The sequence below is a fragment of the Aethalodelphis obliquidens genome, unplaced genomic scaffold, assembly GCF_003676395.1.
Source record: "Aethalodelphis obliquidens isolate GAN/ISIS:26980383/991018 unplaced genomic scaffold, ASM367639v1 scaffold15, whole genome shotgun sequence".
NCBI classification, from domain to species: Eukaryota; Metazoa; Chordata; class Mammalia; order Artiodactyla; family Delphinidae; genus Aethalodelphis; species Aethalodelphis obliquidens.
The window spans coordinates 32,008,063-32,028,436 of record NW_020837959.1 but is presented as its reverse complement, the minus strand read 5'-3'; the positions used below and the strand labels follow the sequence as shown (position 1 = coordinate 32,028,436).

At 40.1% G+C, this 20,374-nt stretch overlaps 1 protein-coding gene across 1 annotated transcript; it reads left to right on the top strand.

Moving 5' to 3' along the window:
• The first annotated feature begins 980 nt into the window (after positions 1-980).
• KLF5 (KLF transcription factor 5) lies at positions 981-18,845 on the top strand. Its single transcript, XM_027116080.1, has 4 exons — positions 981-1,772; positions 4,148-5,021; positions 6,017-6,076; positions 17,022-18,845. The coding sequence occupies exons 1-4, from the start codon at positions 1,521-1,523 to the stop codon at positions 17,198-17,200; spliced, it is 1,365 nt and encodes a 454-aa protein (XP_026971881.1). The 5' UTR covers positions 981-1,520; the 3' UTR covers positions 17,201-18,845.
• Positions 18,846-20,374: the final 1,529 nt, after the last annotated feature.

The window sequence follows — 20,374 nt, the reverse complement described above, 5'->3', positions numbered from 1 at the left end:
TAACGGCTTCCCAATAAGCCAGATAAAAATCTTGTACAAGAACATTAAAGATTAAGGAAAGTGCTTTCCTTAGGTGATTGCTGGCAAAAATTCACCTTCCCATTATAACACAGTCAATGGACAGTGATATATTTTGGCTATTACTTTCCTACAAATTTGGATTCCCAGTTTTCAGAGCTGCTGCCTGTCTAACGTTTGTGGCTTCTTTGGTTGCCTTTTCGTAGGAGTAGGTGCCATGGTGAAAGGTAAATGTGCTACGTTTCTGTTTTGTAAATACTAAACTCCACTTTTTGAACACACAGTGGTAGCAAAAATAAGTCAAAGATGTAATGTCTATTTAAATACGTTTCATCTAGTCGTCAGTGCTTAAATTAGATTGCATGCTTTGGCTAGAATCAACAGTGTAAATATTAAAAACTTCAAAATTCATATGACCCATCCCCCTCCTCTCCATACACGGATACGAAGTTGAAGTGTGTGTGAAAACTACTCCTACCCATTTAAATACTGTGGGGAAAAAAAAAAAGCTTTTATGTAAGGACTTAAAAAAATACTTGCCATTAAAACTTTTATTCAGGACATTCCAAATTTGCTTTGCTAAATGGATATATTCACTGCTAAAGATACACAGAGACAAGAGCTGTTTTTAAATTTATCACACCGCCCCTAGTTCTGCGCTAAAGAAAGTACATTTTGTATATTTAAAAATACACGCTCATTAAAACTCTTCAAAACCCTAGCGCCCGCACCTAGCTGCCTTCTAGGTTTCAGCTTGTGAGTTTCAGGTCCTTGCACAACACCTAAGACCTGCAAAACTCTTTTTTCTCTCTAATCCTGGCAGAGAACAGTCCGTAGAGATCTCCCTCCACGTCTCCACCCGAATTCCCTCTCTTCCCCAGATTCCACCCGCTTCTTTCCTTCCTCCGCCCCCAGCTCCGCCAGCCCAATCTGTCACAGAAGTTGTGTACAAACTGCGCGGCCGCCCTGCGCGCGAAGCTCGTGGCCCGAGAGGGGTGCGGTCCGCCCGGCGGAGGCGGAGCTCTGGGCAAGCTTCTCCTTTCTCATAGGCTAGTCGCTCCGGCCCGGCCGGCCTCGGGGCCTCGGGATTCGCCGGAGCGCTGCCAGTCTCGCCGCTGGGCCCCGCCCCCCAAGAGTTGGGTAAAAGAGAGGCGGGCGTCAAGTGTCAGTAGTCGCGGGGCAGGTACGCGCGCTAGCAGCTCGCTCGGGGACACCGGCCGTGGCGGGAGCGGGCTCCGGGGGAGCGAGGGAGCGTGGCGGGGCGGGGCGGGAGAAAGTGGTCGCCGGGAGGACATCGGCGTTCACGCGAGGCGGAGCGGAAGAGTTTGGGTTTTCGTGCGCGCCTTCAAAAACCGCGCCTGGTGTGAGTTGAAGGGTCCACCCGGAGCCTACCCTCCTCCGCCCGCCGCCCCGCGCCGAGCTCGCCGGCCCGAGTCAGCGTGGGCGACGTGGGAAGCTCGCTCAACCCGCACCCCGCGCCCGGAGCCGACCCCCGAGTTCCCATGGCTACGCGGGTGCTGACCATGAGCGCCCGCCTGGGACCTATGCCCCAGCCGCCGCCCCCGCAGGACGAGCCCGTGTTCGCTCAGCTCAAGCCCGTGCTGGGCGCAGCGAACCCGGCCCGCGACGCGGCGCTCTTCCCCGGCGACGAGCTGAAGCATTCGCATCACCACCCGCAGGCGCAGCCCGCGCCGCCACAGCCGGCGCCGCCGCCCGCCGCCGGCCCGAGACTGCCAGCCGAGGAGCTGGTCCAGGTAGGAAGAGCTGCTCCCTCCCTCCGCCTCCCTCCCGGGACTCGGGCGTGTCCCGCCGCTGCGACGCGCGGGCGACAGGGGCCGCTCCAGGCTGGGGCGCGCGTCGGGGCGCACCGCGGCCCGGGTCTGGGGGGCAGCCCCGCCCTGCCCTCCTGGCCGGGCACTCGCTTTTCGCCGGGAGAAGGTGGGGGTACCTGAAGGGGAGGGTCCAAGGGGAATCTGCCCTGGCGGCTCTGTCCGGGAAAGGGTAAGGAGGGAACTGGTGCTCACACGCACCTTAGTTGTTTTTCTTCCACTCGGGGGATGAAACCTCGTACCTCACGCCCTACTTTGCTTCGATTCCGCGTGTCCTCTTAATCCCGCCTCCTGCCGCTGCCCCGGCCTTGGACTCTCCCCCTACCCACCCCCGTCCCACGCCGTCCCGGGTTCAGTGGAAACGCAAATCAGGGTGCTGTAGGGAGGCCCCTCGGGGTGCTAGTTTCATATCCCTTGGTGCAACCTGCTTTAGACGCTATCGTAGGGCTGCCTTTGGGAAACGGGAGTTGGGAAAGCTAAGGTGGTGTTGGAGCGCTTATTTTTCCTTAAAAAGAAAGACAAAGAAAGACCGGGGGTTGTTGGTTTCTTCATGTGCGTGTAAATTTCCTCTTGGAGCCTCGATGAAAGCTGGCAGTTGGCTTTTACACTTGCCCGGCAGCCGAATTAGAGCAACCGCCTGTTTCTTTCGCCCACGCAGGGAGTCATATAGCCCAGAAAAAACTTCCCGGGACTTTTAGCCTGTCCCAAGGAAAAAAAAAAAAAATTGGAAACATACCCACATGCAAACAGCTGGAAGAGCTAAAATCAGAAACCACTAACCACCATGGGAGTGAAGTGCACGAAAGGGTTTAGTTCGGTTTATTTCAAGACGCCTCATTTAATAGCCCCTTGGTACACTGTGTATTTGCTACCCAGCTTCTGCTCCGGGAGGTCTGCGAGTGTCGCAGTGCTGTGAAAGGGCAGTGGCATTTGTCAGAGAAGTGACTCACAAGACCAGAGCGTTAATTTTTATTTTTAAATCGTGTCTATGCGGGAGACACGGTCTGTATCCACACCGAATGATTCGGGGTCTGATTTGAAACACTTGAAATTAAGTAGTAGCCGAAAATGACTGTATTATTCACTGGTTAGGATACCGTGGTTGATCGTTCTATGAGCATCTAGTTTGGGGTGTTTTGTGTGTTTTCGTGGGGTTTTTTTCTGTTGAAATTTCCTTTCAGTGTAAAAGATTGTAGAAGTTTATGTTATACCAGGAAAAACGATAGCTGGAAAAGACGGAGGAGACCAGTTACAAGCTGGGTTGTGTCCTAAAAAAAAAAAAATCACCATTTTAAAATGATTTGGTTATTTGTCAGTTTGCTGCTTAGAAGACACAAGAGGATAAGGTTGAGCTTTTTACAGAGTGAGGGGGAATGTAGCATTGGCCCACTGAGGAGCACAGGATAAATCTTTGGCTGATGACTGTGCTGGCGACAGGCAGCCTATCCCCACCCACGGGCCCCTTAGCACTACTCTACCAAGGGAATGGTTTTCCCCTAGGTAATTAAAGATCTGTTTTAGATAGGGATATGAATAGGAACATTTCATTATCATATTAACCAATTACAGAATCTGCTGATTAAAATCAACGTTTAGATCAAATGGTGAAGGGTGAAGTTGGTTTGTTCTTTTCAGTGGATACTATGTTTTGCTCAAGACATTGTATTTAAGTTTCCACTGAACTATAAAATGGAAAAGGCACTGAAATAGCCAAGGAATATGTTTTATATTAAATATTTTAGCAATATCTACCCAAGCAAAAAAAAAAAAAAAAAAAAGGAGAGAGAGAGAGAAATGTTTCAATATTATGGTTAAGGTTTGCTGGGTTTCTTTTTTTCTTTCTGTTTTAAACACTGAATTTACCTGTATGACATAAACAGAATCAAGGTAGTTTGGCCATATTACAATAATGTATTTCAGCTGCAAACTTAAATGTAATGGGGCAGGGAACCCTGCTTGTACGTGAGTGATGATAAAGTATATTTTATTATTGCATCAGAAAGGAATATTTTTTCTGTTTGCTTCCTTTTTCTTCTTGGTTTGTTTCTTTCACTTTTTATCTGGGGTTGATTGGGGGCTATTTTACCAAATACTTGTTAAACACAGTTTCGTAAGTTTTTGGTGAACCATTTTGTTACACAATTGACAAATAAACCAGATATGTTTATAAGCAACACTTAGGAGTTTGCCTTAGTACTTTTCATAAGGATTGTTGGGGGGAATTTTTAGTAAGCACAGTTTGTCCTTCCTGAGATGATGAATTGGGTGGATTATACATGTTTGTATCTCTTCTTTTTTAGACAAGATGTGAAATGGAGAAGTATCTGACACCTCAACTTCCTCCAGTTTCTATAATTCCAGAGCATAAAAAGTATAGACGAGACAGTGCCTCAGTCGTAGACCAGTTCTTCACTGACAGTGAAGGGTTACCTTACAGTATCAACATGAACGTCTTCCTCCCCGACATCACTCACCTGAGAACTGGCCTCTACAAATCCCAGAGACCGTGCGTAACACACATCAAGACAGAACCTGTTACCATTTTCAGCCACCAGAGTGAAACGACAGCCCCTCCTCCGGCCCCGACCCAGGCCCTCCCTGAGTTCACCAGTATATTCAGCTCCCACCAGACCGCAGCTCCAGAGGTGAACAATATTTTCATCAAACAAGAACTTCCTACACCAGACCTTCATCTTTCTGTCCCTCCCCAGCAGGGCCACCTGTACCAGCTCCTGAATACACCGGATCTAGATATGCCCAGTTCTACAAACCAGACAGCAGTGATGGACAGTCTTAATGTTTCAGTGTCGGCCGCCATGGCGGGTCTTAACACTCACACCTCTGCCGTCCCACAGACTGCCATGAAGCAATTCCAGAGCATGCCCCCTTGCACATACCCCATGCCAAGTCAGTTTCTTTCCCAGCAGGCCACTTACTTCCCCCCGTCACCACCAAGCTCAGAGCCTGGAAGTCCAGATAGACAAGCAGAGATGCTCCAGAATTTAACCCCACCTCCATCCTATGCTGCTACAATTGCTTCTAAACTGGCAATTCATAATCCAAATTTACCTGCCACCCTGCCAGTTACTTCGCAAAACATCCAGCCTGTCAGATACAATAGAAGGAGTAACCCCGATTTGGAGAAACGACGCATCCACTACTGCGATTATCCGGGTATGTGATCCTACCTGGTTGAAGCATCGATATGTGTATTTAGTGTGTGTTTGTGTGTGCCTTTTTACACGGGAGAGTAGTGCTTGACAATAAAAAAAAAAAATTCACCTACTCTGTTCTTGTCGCATCCCAGTCTCTGTGCCTTACCCAAGTTTGTAACCATTTAGTTACCTAGTGTTTATGTGATGTGTTAAAAAGTCTGGAATATTTGGAAAAAAAGATTACTTTGGACTTTTTTCTCTTTAATATTATATACCTTAGAGTCTTGCTACATTTTCTTTGTTTACTGTAGCAATCTAAATTGGAGTTGTTAATTCTACATTAAGTTCTCTGAAAAGGGATTACTTAAGTAAGGTAGGGGAAAATAAGGGGTGGGAATGAAGAGTAGGTTGCTACAAGACAGAACTATCTACAGAATAGATTTCAAGGTTGGTTCTGATAGCATGTGAACATACGCTCATTCTTGAATGAGATACATGGCCCAAAATATAAACTGATGACGGTTATGAATATATCTATAAGTTGCTGGCATAAGCTAGTTTATGATTAATACAGGGTTTAATTTATTATACATGATATGGCATGACATACTAAATGAAAAAACAAGAAATGTGGGAGTACAGAAAATTGCAGTCATCTTGGATAATGGTTTAACATTGTCAGCTCTAGAGCCATTAAAATTTTTTAAATCACCGAAGTATGTGTTACTAGTTAGTATAAAGCACCTACTGGTATAAGCACACATTTCCCATTTGTAGCTTGGCTTGATTGCCTGCTCTCTTTATGCTAAAGTGATACATAAAGCAAATCACATCATACCTTTAATCAGGTGGTAGGGGAGTATGCTTTAAGACATCTCTTAAAATTGAAGTTTCAAATACCTCCTTGTGTGAGAGATTTCTTCTTTAAAGCCAGATTTTAAACACCGAGTCATCAAATGTAAAGATTGCAAAAGGATCTCCAGAATGACACGCTGTTCTTCTCCTTTATTTTAGGCTGCACAAAAGTTTATACAAAATCTTCTCATTTAAAAGCTCATCTGAGGACTCATACTGGTATGTTAATTTTCTTGTTAATTCTGTGAGTTTTGTAAACAGTGTTAAGTGGTATTCATCCTTTAAAAGCCAACACGTGGTTTGATCTCTTCTTTCTTCTTTCAACTTTTACTTTTTTAATGGCCTACCTTTTCAGCACTGGCCTGGCTCAAAATTCAGTTCAGTGAAAAAGTTTGGTTCCAGGAAGGCTGACGTTCCCTCACTAAGGCCTTGCCCTGTCACCTCACGTAGAATTAATTGCTCGCAAACATAAACAACGAAGTTTACTAATGGATTTTAAAACTTTAATGGCACTGCTATTCCTATCTTGAAGGAAAAAATGTAACTCATTTTCTCCCTCCGCAGCAAATCAGTTGGCTTCTATAAAACTATATCAAACACTAAAACCTTTTCTATTTAGCATGTAAAGCATAACTGCTGAATACATTATCTTTAGTTTCACCTTAACCTAAAATATCTGCGTTTAGCATGTTTTCCATGCTTGGTGAAAGGTAGGGTCGAAATTGCAGAGTATTAAAATCAGGCAAAACTGGGGTCATGGTTTAAAAGTTACTCTACATCCTACCCCAGCCCGTATTTTATACATCAGAGAGACTTTATCTTTATTCTAGCTTATATCTCATCCGTGTTTAACATGTTTAGCCCCTATAATTTTGTGAATACATATCTTGTCAGATCTATACAATCATTTAAAAATGCTTTTTCATTTTAAAACTTTACATCAGAACTCATTTGAGGACGAAACGAGGTGGCAAGCTGTAAAAGCCTCCAAGTACCCAAAGTATTTGCAAATATATAGGTGGTTACTTTTCGTGATTTTCTTAAAAGGATAGCTCTAAAGGGAGGAACCTATACAAAGTGATGTTTTGTTTTTTTTCTCTCAGTAAATGCAGCTTTAACCTAAAGTTCAGAGAATAAGTTTGCTAATAAAAGCAATGACCTAGCAAAATGTTTTATTCCATCATTGCTATGGAAACCAAAGTATTCAACAGTTCCTTTGAATGGGTTGTTGGATTAGTCTGAGGACTTGAATCTCCCCAGGCTGGATGTTACTATGGAAATTGAGTTTTGATAAATGAAACAGTTATCTCTTAACTGCTGCATTAAAAAGTAAAAGCCTTTGAACAAAGGTCAGTGCTGAGATCGAGCTCTAAGAGGAATATGGCTGCAGACATTTTGTATGCACGTTAGGAAGTATTACTTGATATCGCAATGATAAACACTACTTCTTCAAACCTGAATAGTGTTGGCGACAACGTGGTAGGTTCCAGGGCTTTCTGAGCAATTGCTTTTAAAGAAAAGACATCTCATGTATTTATCAGTGAAACCAATGGGTTAATCCGGCCCAAAGTTTTTAGATAGAGACAGATTGATTATGTAAAAGGAAAGATCCTACCTCAGCAGCCCAAAGTAGAAGTTATATTTATAGTTAAACAAACAGCCATTAAGCATATAAACTCAACCTGAAGTTTTCAGAATACATATGACAAGGCCATGAAAACATTCCCTATAGAAATACTAAACTATCCTTTATGTGTTATATATTAAGGAAACATTGAAAATGGGTTTTTACTTGAATTTTGATTAAGGAGAAGAGGAAATAACTTCAAAACTTCTGAACGATTGTTTTATTTTCCTTTGAAAGTCCTTGAAACAGGAGATAGAAAGGAGAGAACACGTTTCTCCTGAGGTTAAAGTCTCCTAATAAAAGAGGAGGGCGATACTATATAACGATGTAATCAACTGCTTATTGCAGGGATGTAGTCAGAGCATATCTAAGTGGCCTTGCAACCCCTGTCAGGGTTTAGTGCTCTGAATGCTTATACCTAGGAGTCTGGAACTTGACCTGCTGGCAGAGAAATTTAATAGTGGGTTGTCTTAACAATGCTCGTACTTAAAAAAAAAACAAAAAACAACTAAAAAGAAGATGTAGGCCTAGTTTGGGTCCCATGCATCGACTTTTTCACCAGATCATAAATGTGTGGCCATCGACATCTGATGAGTGAGACCCTGTAATCCAGTTTAATAAAGTTTTGTTTGATAGCCTTTCAGATGCCTTGGGGAGGGTTTGTAGCAGACTTGTTCATCTGGCTAAACCCGTTCTTGGGTAATCATAGAGCATTGAGGTTGTTTTCTCCTCATTTCTAGTTTCTAGACAATGCCTTAGAAAATTACCTGTGCTCTCTCATTGCATCCTCCCCTCCCTGCCTGTTGTTTTTTAATGAATGTATCTGAAGCCAGCAAAGTCTTTTTTTTTCTTCTTCTTCCTTTAAAGGCCCAGGTATTTCTAAGTAACTGCTCTCATGTGTTAGATTTTTGTTTTCTTTCTCTCTCCCGCCCACCCCCTTCCCACCTCCCCTGACAATTTGTTAGGGGACTTTAAAAACAATTTATATGGGAAGGTCGATCTTGTTTTTGATATCAAAAATAAAAAATGACTTTTGAAATGATTGCCATTTGGCAGGCAGAATGTGAAGGACCCTAGGATTTCTTTGGAATATAATTGTGATTGCTTTAAAATGTCAAGTTACCTTATGTTTTAAAAACGATTTAAGCAATTAGAACAGCCTATGCCTGAGTTCTATTTAATTGCATATTCTGGATTTTTAGATTGCAAATGCTTCTTGACTTAAAAATTGAACCTAAGGAAATAGTCCTTCCAAAACAAGACCTTTTTAAAAATATTTGGGATGAAAGAGTAGAAAATAATCAGTTTCTTGAACCAGAAGTCTCGTAGCATTCAAGTTTTTCTAAGTTTATACACTTCGATTCTTTATTCAGAAAGAATATGCAAATAATAAAAAGTTCTATATATGGGTAGACAGAATACCTGAAACGGATGTTTCCTCTTTTCTAGGGAAAAAACTATTTCACTTAAAAACATGCTACATCTTTATATACATGTGGTACCATACTTGTAAGCCTATACGGGTACCCTTAAACGTGTGTAGGGGTGTTTGTGTGTTATTTGTAGTGTGTGTATATACATGTCATGCCTCTGGTTAGAAATAATTATGGCTGCTTCTAGGCAACAGTGTCAAGAAGTGTATATTTCCAAATAAAATTATTTGCACTCTTAACACCATTTAAATTCGAACATTCTACTGAAATTTGTGTAAGCCTCATGATGTGTACAAGGGGCTTTACCCATTGCCATCATTTGAAAGCTGCTCCCAAGCACCTTTTTAAAAAAGAGATTCACATACCATTCTGCCCTTACAAATCAAGGTGACTGTTAAACTGATTCATAAATCAAAAAGAATATTCTGCTGCAACCAGCAGTATAGTTGTTTCTGCTCATACATCTTACTGTCTTTAATTTCGTAGTGAAGATTTTAAAAACTTCTGAGCACAGGCTTGGGGCCAAAATATAGGAAAAAGTTAAGACTATATATAACAAAGAAAAATTTGCAAGAAATTGAAAACATTTCTCATCATCTGATACTGGTTTCATGAGTGTGGAAATTTCTTTGAAAATTGTGTTTACACATTAGTAAAAAGTACTTACTTTCCAAAGAAAGAGTTCTGAAGAATTAAATAGTGAACTCTGAATACAGATGTTTGAAATCTGAGTAGTTTTAGTCACATGTATGGCTGTACACTTAACCCTAGAGTATATACTAAAGCAGTTGGGAAAAGCGGGTATGGTAACATTTTAAGGTCCTTTGTCAGCTGTCTGGAGCCGGGCAGAAAACGAGCATCTGTGCAGAATCTGAGCAGCACACGCACTGGGCTCCAGTATCCCTTAGACCCAGACTCTGCACGGGCTGCCACGTGGGGACTAAATGACCCCAGAACGCCCTGCCATGGGTTGACAAGAAAAGGACCATTGGAAACACCCCACAGAAGAAAATGGAAACATAATTAACATAACAACACAAAATGGACTGTGAGTGAAGCACTATCCTGTTAGAATCTCACAGTGAGCTGTATTTGGGATTCCTTGTTTAAGAAAGAATTTCACAGTAAGCCTTGCAAAGATTTTGAGCCCAAGCCTACTTGTAAAGAGACTAAATTCCTACGTTCTGCCTTACTTGCTCTGTAGAACACTTTCTTTTCTAATGACATTTATATTAAGATGTTACCATGTATACTTTAAAATACAGAATCTCTGCTAGAGATTTATTGCTAAGCATTGATTTTAGTTTCAGTTTGGGTACTAAAAAATCCTTAGATATAAATTCCTGTCTAGTTCCTTGCTCTACACTTATTATCCATTAATTATGTTAGGTATGGATTTTTATTTTAAAATACTGACCGTGTTGATAATAAAGGTATTTTGATTTGTAACACTTCCCCACAAATAGAAAACATTCATAATGTTCTGAGCATGAGTTACTCCTTTTGTGGAACTGTGGGAAGTGGTAGAACACTTAAAAAATATAGGAAGGACTTCATTTCCTTAAAAGATGATTTAGAGCTAAAATCAGCGTATGATTGTATATATGGCCTTAGTGGAGATCATGCAGTTTGGATCTAGAGATCAATATTGGTTAAATGTGTAACCTGTGTTATCTGTAGAGGCGAAGAAGTTTTGCAGCATGAAATTATTTAGTGCTCAGTGATTTTTTTGAGTCTATATTTGAAAACTATGCAGGAAAAAGTATCACATTTAGCCTGTGTTATATGTTACTAGTTAAACATTCTTAAATTATTTTTGTTTGCAGCTTTGAAATTTATTTTCTATATTGACAATTTCAAGTTAATGTAAACAAAAAAAATAGTGGCTTAAAGAGATTCTCTGGTTCAGACCCCTGGAAAGGTATTTATGAGCGTGAAAGCTTAGAAACAATTTCTTTTTAATGACTCACTGGGAAGATTAAACTTTGCTTTTGGGACTTGTTCTTTCATCCGAAAAACATTTACATAGGAAATTGATTAAACGTTATTTTGAGATGATAAAGCTTATGGAAGGTTAAGTATAATTTGATTAAGTAAACGTTTTTGACTGATCTTGTGGAGGATCCAAAGAGAATCTCTTCTTCTGTTTTTATAAATTAGTGGGAGAAGGTGGTTCATAGATGGATTAAATAGAATTGCTGAAGTTGAGACAGAAACAGTTAGCTGTGAAGGTAGTGAGAATGTAGTTTTTTTTTAAAGTAATGGTTTAATCACCAAAGGTTTTTACTTTGGCAGATATTTTTAGCTCTATAGAAAGTAATAGTTGTTGACTTGATGAGCTACGTCTTTTCAGGTGAAAGATTAGAAACAAAGTAGTGTCCTACTTCAGTAAGTGTCTCTGTAGCAGCATTCCTATTCTGTCAGCCTGTATTATTTATATTCAAGGATCTTTAACAACTCTGATTAAGGGGGAGTTACTGTTTTAGAAGTACACCATAGGTAGCTTTCATAAAAAAACATCGGGGCAAAAGAAAATACTTTTGACTACTTTATAAATATAAACCTTTAAGAGTTGGGAAGAATCTGCAGGTCAAGGTAACCACGTTAAGTGCAAATTAAAGGAAAGGATATCTAGTACTCATTCAGTGCTAGAAAAATGAAAACAGAATTTTTCTGGTTTGGTTAAAAAGGAGAAGGTAAAATATTTCACCAAGACTTTGCTTTTTTTAAAAAAAAATTTGGTTTGGGCTCTTACTACAAGAAGGTGAATCTGAATGTTGTCTTTTTGTCAGGAGACTCAGGAATTGGTATTTCATTAACACTATCAATGATAGAGGATGTTTTTGTCCAGAACCCCTAGGAGAAGTAGCAGAGAGGAGCTTAGGTGCCTAGAGATTGGTCCTGCTGGGGTAGAGATATCCTGTCACCCAGGATATCACACCCACCCCTGTCCCCTTCAGGTGTAGCAGTTCCCTGGCTGCCTTTGGCCAGCACTAGGGGCTCCACAACTGCTTGGTTTTCACCAAATCCAGTCCAGTTCTGGAAAAGAAAGCTCATTTACATAGTTGATTTATCCTTGGACAACTTCAGGATGGATAATCAACTGATTCTGAACATGTCCTTCTGAAGAGGCTAAAAAGTACGGTTCTCGCCTAAATGTACCTTTAATCAGATTACACTCAGTGGTCCTCAGCAAAACAGAACCAGGCAAAGCCCTGCTGCCGGTGGGTTCGTAGAAAAAAAAGACACAATATGGTGGCCTCACACTAGATGCTTCCCTGTCTCTTATACCTTCCCTCCTTTTCGTGAATGAAAATTCCCAAGTTGGTCAGCCTTGGGCCAAACGTGATTAACCAAAGGTGCATGAGGAGAAGTGAGGCAATAGAAGACAGTCTCTGCCTTTGAGGAACTTTCATGGCTAGTTAAGGAGGCAAAATACAGCTATTTGAAGCCTTCATTCGGCAATATCTGTGCCAGTGTAAATCAGTCATTTAAATCACATTTAAGTGATGATGGGGATATAGAGAAGTGGAATGATTTCTCTTGGACTGTTCAGAGGTTTTCTAGAAGGAATCAGGTGAGTCCGATTTTAAAGATACACAGGGAGAAAGAAGGGAATTTCTTAATATATCCTTTTAATTAGCCTCCTTAAAGTGAGTACGTTATTGACAGGGATACTATATCTAGTAAACATTAGGTGCATTTTGCAAATACTGACAATACAGATCTTTGAAATGAACTGCCTACCCTTCTGTTGCCAGGTGTAGGAGATGTTCTGCAATGACCTTTAATAAAAAGATTTTTAATGGAAAATTACTGACATAGATATATAGAAATATGAATTAATGAGCCCAAATCATCTTGCTTTGTCTGTTTTTTAAGATACCTAACATTTCCCTATGAGTTTATTTAATCTTGGATTAAAGCTTCTTTTTTTTATCCTTTTATTAGAATGTATACTGTTTCAGCTCTAAATTCCTTAAGTCGCTAATGATGGGAAAGATCTAATTATTCTTGAATTGCATGAAAATATTTTCCTCCTGAAATAAGAGCCCATTTTGAGCATCAAGGACTCAAATTCTAAGAATTAAGCTTAAGTATTGACTATTGAAATAATTTTATTCCACTTTAACAGTCAGAATAGAATATGGATGTTAAGCTCTTTGAGGCCAGAGACCAAGTCTTATTCGTTGTGTTTTGCAAGTCGCTTGGTACAGGTTACACTCATCAGTACAGGTTATACTCTCCTTTACTAAACATTGACTTGAATTTTGATGATTTTGGGCCTCTGTCAAACGTAATTGATTGGATTTATTTTTTAGCCATCAGGAAGGAAACCAGGTACACACATTTGCTGTAACAAAAACGTTACCTAAAATAACTATTGTAAGATAAATATTGCCATCTGTGATATTTTTCTTTTGTTAGAAGAATCTGTGTAGAACATTCTAGGGAAAGGCCTTGGTGTGAGTCTATTGAGTATGTTCAGCAGAGCAGAGAAACTTTTCCCATTCTATTGTGGTAGATTCAAAAGTCATTTCTTAATCTATTCAGCAGAAGAAAAAACATCGCTAAAGACTTTTCAAATACTTTACAGACATGTTCTGCTAACCCACTGAAGTTCCTTTAGCCTGGGGTAAAAGAGAGCCGTCATTAGGTGATATTTGGGGATTGTCAGTCCCAGCATAGAACAGCTCTCAGGACTCCACAGGTCCTGAAAAGCAGGTCTCCGCCCAGCCAGGGATGGCTCAGTCGGAGTGTGTCCTGTGCTTCAGACGGTCTGTGATTTCAGGCCTGCTCTCAGTCCATTAAGCTAGTCATTAACTGAGCTTCACAAGTGGCTTCAGAATCTTTAAATAGAGGTGAACAATATCTTTGTGTTCCTTAAGCCATTCATATAGAGCGTGTATTAGTGTTTGCTAATGGAGGATGTAGGCAGGACATTGAGGAAAAGTGGCAGGCCAGGCTTCTGAACGTGGAGCTCATCATTTTGCTTCTGACTCCTGGAGGTGTTGTGAGGATAAATGAGATACAAGTACCTGAGTTGGGAGTATGTGCTCAGTGTCTGCTTCTGCCTACTCCCTTCTTCTACTGGTAATGTTTTTGCTTAACATTAATTGACTTAATCAGTATGGACCCATATGTATGTGTAACTTAACAATTTTTTAAAAGATCAGGGATTTCTAGTAAAATAGTCCTAGTAATTTTAAAAGAGAATGAGAAAGTACATACTTTATTTGAGATAAATGAAGCTTGTTTTACATGCTGTACAAATTTGTCACTTTTTTTTTCTTTTTGCCTTTGGAAAGTTTCACATTAACAGCATGAGAACTTAAAAATACAGTTGATGTTGAAAGAGCTTAACTAAATATTTTAAATTGGTGGTATTGGAAAGAGATTCTGTAAAAATCCAATTAAACTTTTGAAAGCTCTATCTTGTTGAAATAACTTAAAGGAAGTTAGTTTGGTTTCCCAGAAGTACTATGCATAGTGTTTCTGGCTAAGGAAGAAAGGCCTGAATCTGCTATTTGGCCAAAAATTGGGTACCAGTTTCCTCTACAATGTTTTACTTGAGCCGTGTTGACACTTGAACAAATCCCGTAGAAACTGCCTCAAGTGGGGAATAGTTGTCCTTGCTTTTATGGTGAAGCCCTGGCCCCATAACTAACGTCCAGACAGTGGTAGTATTCTTGGCTGAATAATCTATAGATACATATAAATTGAGAGCAAAACCCCAAATGTTTTAGGAATTTTCATGGCTACCGTTTTTCAACCAATCAGTAAAGTAAACTTTTAAAAATACTGATGCAGTTTATTGCTTCCTAGCCAGTAAAAATAGTGAACAAAAAGAGTCTAGTGTCCCTTGTTTCTTAAATAAACTTTGAAAATTCAGTTCTCTTGCCATTTAATTATTCAATTCAAAAGACTAGAATGACTTCTTTTAAATTTGGGGCACTTTAGGAATTTTTTTCCTTGCCTCAGACATCAGAAATAACTTTCTCTTCCCATTAAATGACAGTAAAGTATTTAACCAACATGTTTGTTTTTGTGATTTATTTTTCACGGGGAACAAAAACAAACACTTGTGTGCAAAAGGTTAATTTTTTCTGTTTGATTTACATCGACAAAAGTGATAGCTACATTTACAACTGGCATTAAGACGTTTCTATGTATTAAACAGATTACATGTGAATATAAGTGAAAGAAAAGTGGTTTATTTCTTGTTACTCAAAAGGTTTAAGTATATTAGCTTAAATTCTTTGAATTTACTCTGAGGGGGAAAAAAATCACTTCAGGTATTGAAGTGTGCATTTTTTTTAAATGGAGCAGTAGGAACCTAAAAGGGACTTAAAAACACAAAAAATATCTGTGTCTTGGCTCAGAGGCAGAGGAGAGGAGAGGCGAAGGGTGGCTAAGGGGTGCACACCACAGGAGTTGAAAGGAAATCTCCTGGGAAGTAACTGGTGCAAGATTCAGAGGGCTGCTCTGGCCCTTCCATCTTTGTCCTTAATGGGATTTTGTTCAGGTGTCAAGAGTGGTTATCAGGACAGCAAAAATACATTAACCACGAGCTGTGGAAATCTCAGTTGATGTGAACAATGTCTTTTAAAATTTGGACTCAGTTGAGTAATCTTACAACTTCCTGAATATGATCCTGCTAAATCAGGCAGAAAGGTAGTTGGATTTCATTGTGGTACTGAGTAACCAGTGTTCAAAGCACCTCTTCCCTTGCAGAAGAAAACGTTTTAAGGAATTTAGGAGTTTGGCTGCTCAGAGTTTTAAAATGCTATCCATATAAAACTCAGCAGTAAGCCAGCAGTACTTTAATGTGCAGATTGACTTCACAAGCTCTCATCTTAAACAAACTCATGGAAAATCATAACAAAATAAAGCAAAAATATAGGAACTACAAGTGAATGCTCAGTGAGAAGTTCTTAGGTTTGGGGGTTTATTTAGAGGAATACATGATCTTAATTAAATAGAACTAATCAATTCTAAAACTGGGAGTTACGACTGCCTTATAAATAGCAAGTAGTTTTTTTTTCCAAAAGTGACATTAATTTTATTTGTATATCAAAAATATGCAATGATGCAGGGTAATTGCATGAAGTCAGAAGCTGGTCTGGAGTGAAGGGTAGCAAAGGCCTTTGCCAGACCATCCGGGAGTTTCTTTGGGTGCCACTATAGGCAGAATCCTTTTGGGCTGCCAATACTGAGTAGTTTTGAAAGATTAGCAACCAGCAAACTTTAGACAACATTAAGAAAAATACAGATTGCAAGGGATAGGGCAGCGGCTCAGATATCAATTCACCATTTAAGTGAAGAGAGCTGTGAAAGAACAGGAAGATTGAATTAGAGGCTTTTCTATGTTACACATACAAGCTCCATGAGGTCAGGCATTTTTGTTTTATCCTAAGCATTCAGGACGGTGCCTGGCATATAATATGCATTTGGCACGTCATTGATGAAGTGAATTTTGCTTTTTGGCTCAATGCATTGCAGAGGAAAATTAAATGCATTTATCAGCAAATGTTAGAATTGTTGTGGCTGTTTCATGACCCTTCACCAAAGTGAAGTTATCGGTACCAGACTTTCTGATCTGGTTGAGGAATTATTAAATGGCAAATGCATAAAGCTTTAGCACCATTCAACTTTACTCTTTTTCCAGCTTTGGTTTGCTTCAGTCTGAAAAATGGGAAGGTGTGTACGTATGTGTACTGGAGTGAATTTCAAAGAGCCAGTGCCCAGTAGTCCATGTTGGAAAGCCATGTGTTCAAGCAAACTGGCTTACGTGCTGGACGTTCCAGTGTGGCTAATTCAGAAACTTTTAGGACCACTTTGTTGAAGTAAAGGATCTCAGTTGTGGTCCATTAAGTTTATAGTATTGATGGACAGAATACTTTTTCTCTCTGTAATTAAGTGCTCTTCTGCAAAACAGTGACTCTCTGTGCTAGATGACTCGAGGGGTTTTTAGTTCATCAAGGAATTCGCACACTTCCCTCCTCGGAGCATGAGTTTGAGAGAAACGCCTTAGCAGGCAGTACTGCCTGTGTCCGTGTTCCGAGTCATCCCTTCACCTCCTCCTCTTGGTCCCTTGGCGCAGGTGAGAAGCCGTACAAGTGCACCTGGGAAGGCTGCGACTGGAGGTTCGCGCGCTCGGACGAGCTGACCCGACACTACCGCAAGCACACGGGGGCCAAGCCCTTCCAGTGCGGCGTGTGCAACCGCAGCTTCTCCCGCTCGGACCACCTGGCCCTGCACATGAAGAGGCACCAGAACTGAGATGCCGCTGCCGCCACCCGCGTATCGCCTGCCGCCGCTCCTCCGCTCGCTTGGCAAAATTCTAAACTACAAACTTAACTATATAGAGAAAGATGAAAACGAAAACAAAAGACTGGAAATGTATATTTTGTATATTTGAGAAAACAGGGAATACATTGTATTAATACCAAAGTGTTTGGTCCTTTTCAGAATCTGGAATGCTTGCTGTAACCTGGCTTCACCCAGGCAGATGCCAATCATCTCAGACAGGCAGCCTCATCTCAGTGCGGATTGGGCGTGCAGGGTGTGTTTGCAGTGTTCTTCCCAAAGCACCACCGTTTAATGTGACAGTGTTTAGTAAACAAGTCAGTTGGCAGGCACAGGAAGTCGGCTGGATTGTGTGTCAAGATTTTACTTGACATCAGAGGAGTTTTTTTCAATACTAGGTAATTCTCTAGAGGTGCGCAGCATACCTGGCAATTCCAAATAGCCATTGAACAAACTTTTTTTTTTTTTTTTTAAAATATGAGTTGCCTATATTTGCTCTTCGAAATTTTGTAAATATGCAAATCAGCTTTATAGGTTTATTACACGTTTTCTAAGATTCTTTTGGGGAAAAATCATAAATAATTCTTTTGAAAATAACCATGAATACATTGACAGTTAGAACCTGTGGTAAGATACCTTTTAAAACCTTACCAAATTCATTTCTCTAGGGGGAAGAGATAATAATCATTCAAATGAACTTCAAGAGCAGATTTCATGCACTGATTAAAATCAGATTGTTTATTTTAAATATGAGCGACATTTTGTATGAATTGTGAACTCGAGCTAAAAGACAGTTAACAATATTCAAAAATTAAACCTCTTACAACAAGCTGAACAGTATCATTTTTTAAAAAGACGGACTTACGTAGTTTTCACATGGCAATGTTGAGTTTATGATGTAGTTTTTCGTATATGGAAACATGGAATTTATGATGCAGGTTTCATATATCGAGATGTTTGCTCGTGCAGTACAGTTGGTTAAATGCCAGTTTATGTCGACTTTGCATGTAATATACAGTGAGACACAGTAATTTTACCTAAATTACAGTGCAGTTTAGTTAATCTATTGTTAATACTGACTCAGTGTCTGCCTTTAATTATAAATGACATGTTGAAAACTTAAGGAAGTAAGTGCTACACATATGCAATATAAAATAGTAATGTGACACTGATGCTGTCAACCAAAGGGCAGAATGAATAAGCAAAATGCCAAAAGCGGTCTTAATTGAAATGAAAATTTAATTTTGTTTTTAAAATATTGTTTATCTTTATTTATTTTGTGGTAATATAGTAAATTTTTTAGAAAATTTTCATAACTTGATAAATTATAGTTTTGTTTGTTAGAAAAGTTGCTCTTAAAAACGTGTAAATAGATGACAAACGGTGTAAATATTTTGTAAGAGGCTTCAAAATGTTTATACGTGGAAACATACCTACATGGAAAGCATAAGTTGGTTGCTGTTTTGCTTCTTTTTCCCTCTTATTTTTGTATTGTGGTCATTTCCTATGCAAATAATGGAGCAAACAGCTGTATAGTTGTAGAATTTTTTGAGAGAATGAGATGTTTATATATATAAATGACAAATTTTTTTGGAAAATAAAAAGTGCCTAAAAGATTCATGTTGTGCCTTCCTTCTTCCCCTACCATAGCAAAAACAATGAACAAATTCCTTTCTCATAGCTATATAAAAGGGTCTGTTTTATGTGGGCAGTTAATAAGAAAACAATTCCCACTTTGAACCAGTATCTACTTTTGTTTAAGACAAAAGAGAGGAATTTGTTTTTACAATATCGGAGGTATAAAGGGAGGCATACTTCATGAATGCTGATTTCTTTAGCCCCCTCTCTGGTCATTACACAGACACATATTGACTTTACCTTTTCAAGATCATTAGTTGAAGACACTGTGGAGCTAACTTGTATATAGCCTAGTTTTGTCAGAGGTAAACAAAACAAGAATTGGGGTTTTAACTTTTTTTTCCTTTTTAAAAGAGAAAGGGAATTTCCAGGTGGTCCAGTGGTTAGGACTCCACCCTTCCACTGCAGGGGCCCCGGTTGGGGCCTGGGTTCGATCGCTGGTTGGGAAACTAAGATCCCGCAAACCGAGCGGTATGGCCAAAAAAAAAAAAAACAAAACACTGAGATGATTTTAACCACTAGCAACAGTACACCTTGGTTTCTAATGCTATCTCCAATAAAAAGAGCCAAGAGTTGCTCCTCGGAGAAATGGCTGATTCTGGGACTAGGGTAGGAAGCATACAAGGGTGCCTGGAGCATCTTACAGCAATGAGAAGTAAGCAATTAAAAAAAAATTCCAGGACTTCTCTGGTGGTCCAGTGGGTAAGACTCTGCGCTCCCAATGCAGGGGGCCTGGGTTTGATCCCTGGTCAGGGAACGAGATCCCCCGTGCTGCAACTAAGAGTCCACATGCTGCAACTAAGACCCGGCACAGCCTAAATAAATGTTAAAAAAAAAAATTCCTACAGTGATGCTAGAATGTCAGAGCAACAATATAAAATAGGATTGGATTATAACCCAAAGTATAAAATACCCGTGAGTCCATGCTAATATAAATGAGTGAAAATATAGGAAAGAGGTCTGCAGAAGAATTCCAAACAGTTTTTGTAGATCCTCCACCCTCAGAGATAGAACATAAGTCCCCGCTCACTTTAAGTGCAGGTTGCACGAAGTGACTTTATTCCAAAGAGTACAGTATGGCCAGGAGGGGAGGTAAGATCATTTTACACTTAGAGAAGCCTGCCAGACACCCTCAGCAGGTGATCAAGGTCCTCGTCAACAGCATAAGTCATGTTCATAGTGTATACTCTTGGTTTGATGTTATGAAAATGGAACTTTGCCTTGTGGTCTTCCTCCTAAAAACACATAAGCCCAGTCTAATGGTGAGAAAGACATTGGACATCCCTGTTGAGGGACATCATACAAAATATCTAACCAGTAGTCAAAACTCCAGGTTATGAGAAACAAAAATGTGAGAAGCTGTCACAGCCAGGAGAAGCCTAAGGAGACGTGACCAAGTGTAATGTAAACGAAATAGGATTCTGGAACAGAGAAAGGACGTTAGGGGAAAACTGAGGCAATCTGAATAAAGTATGGAATAGAGGAAACTGGGGGTGGGGTATACGGGAA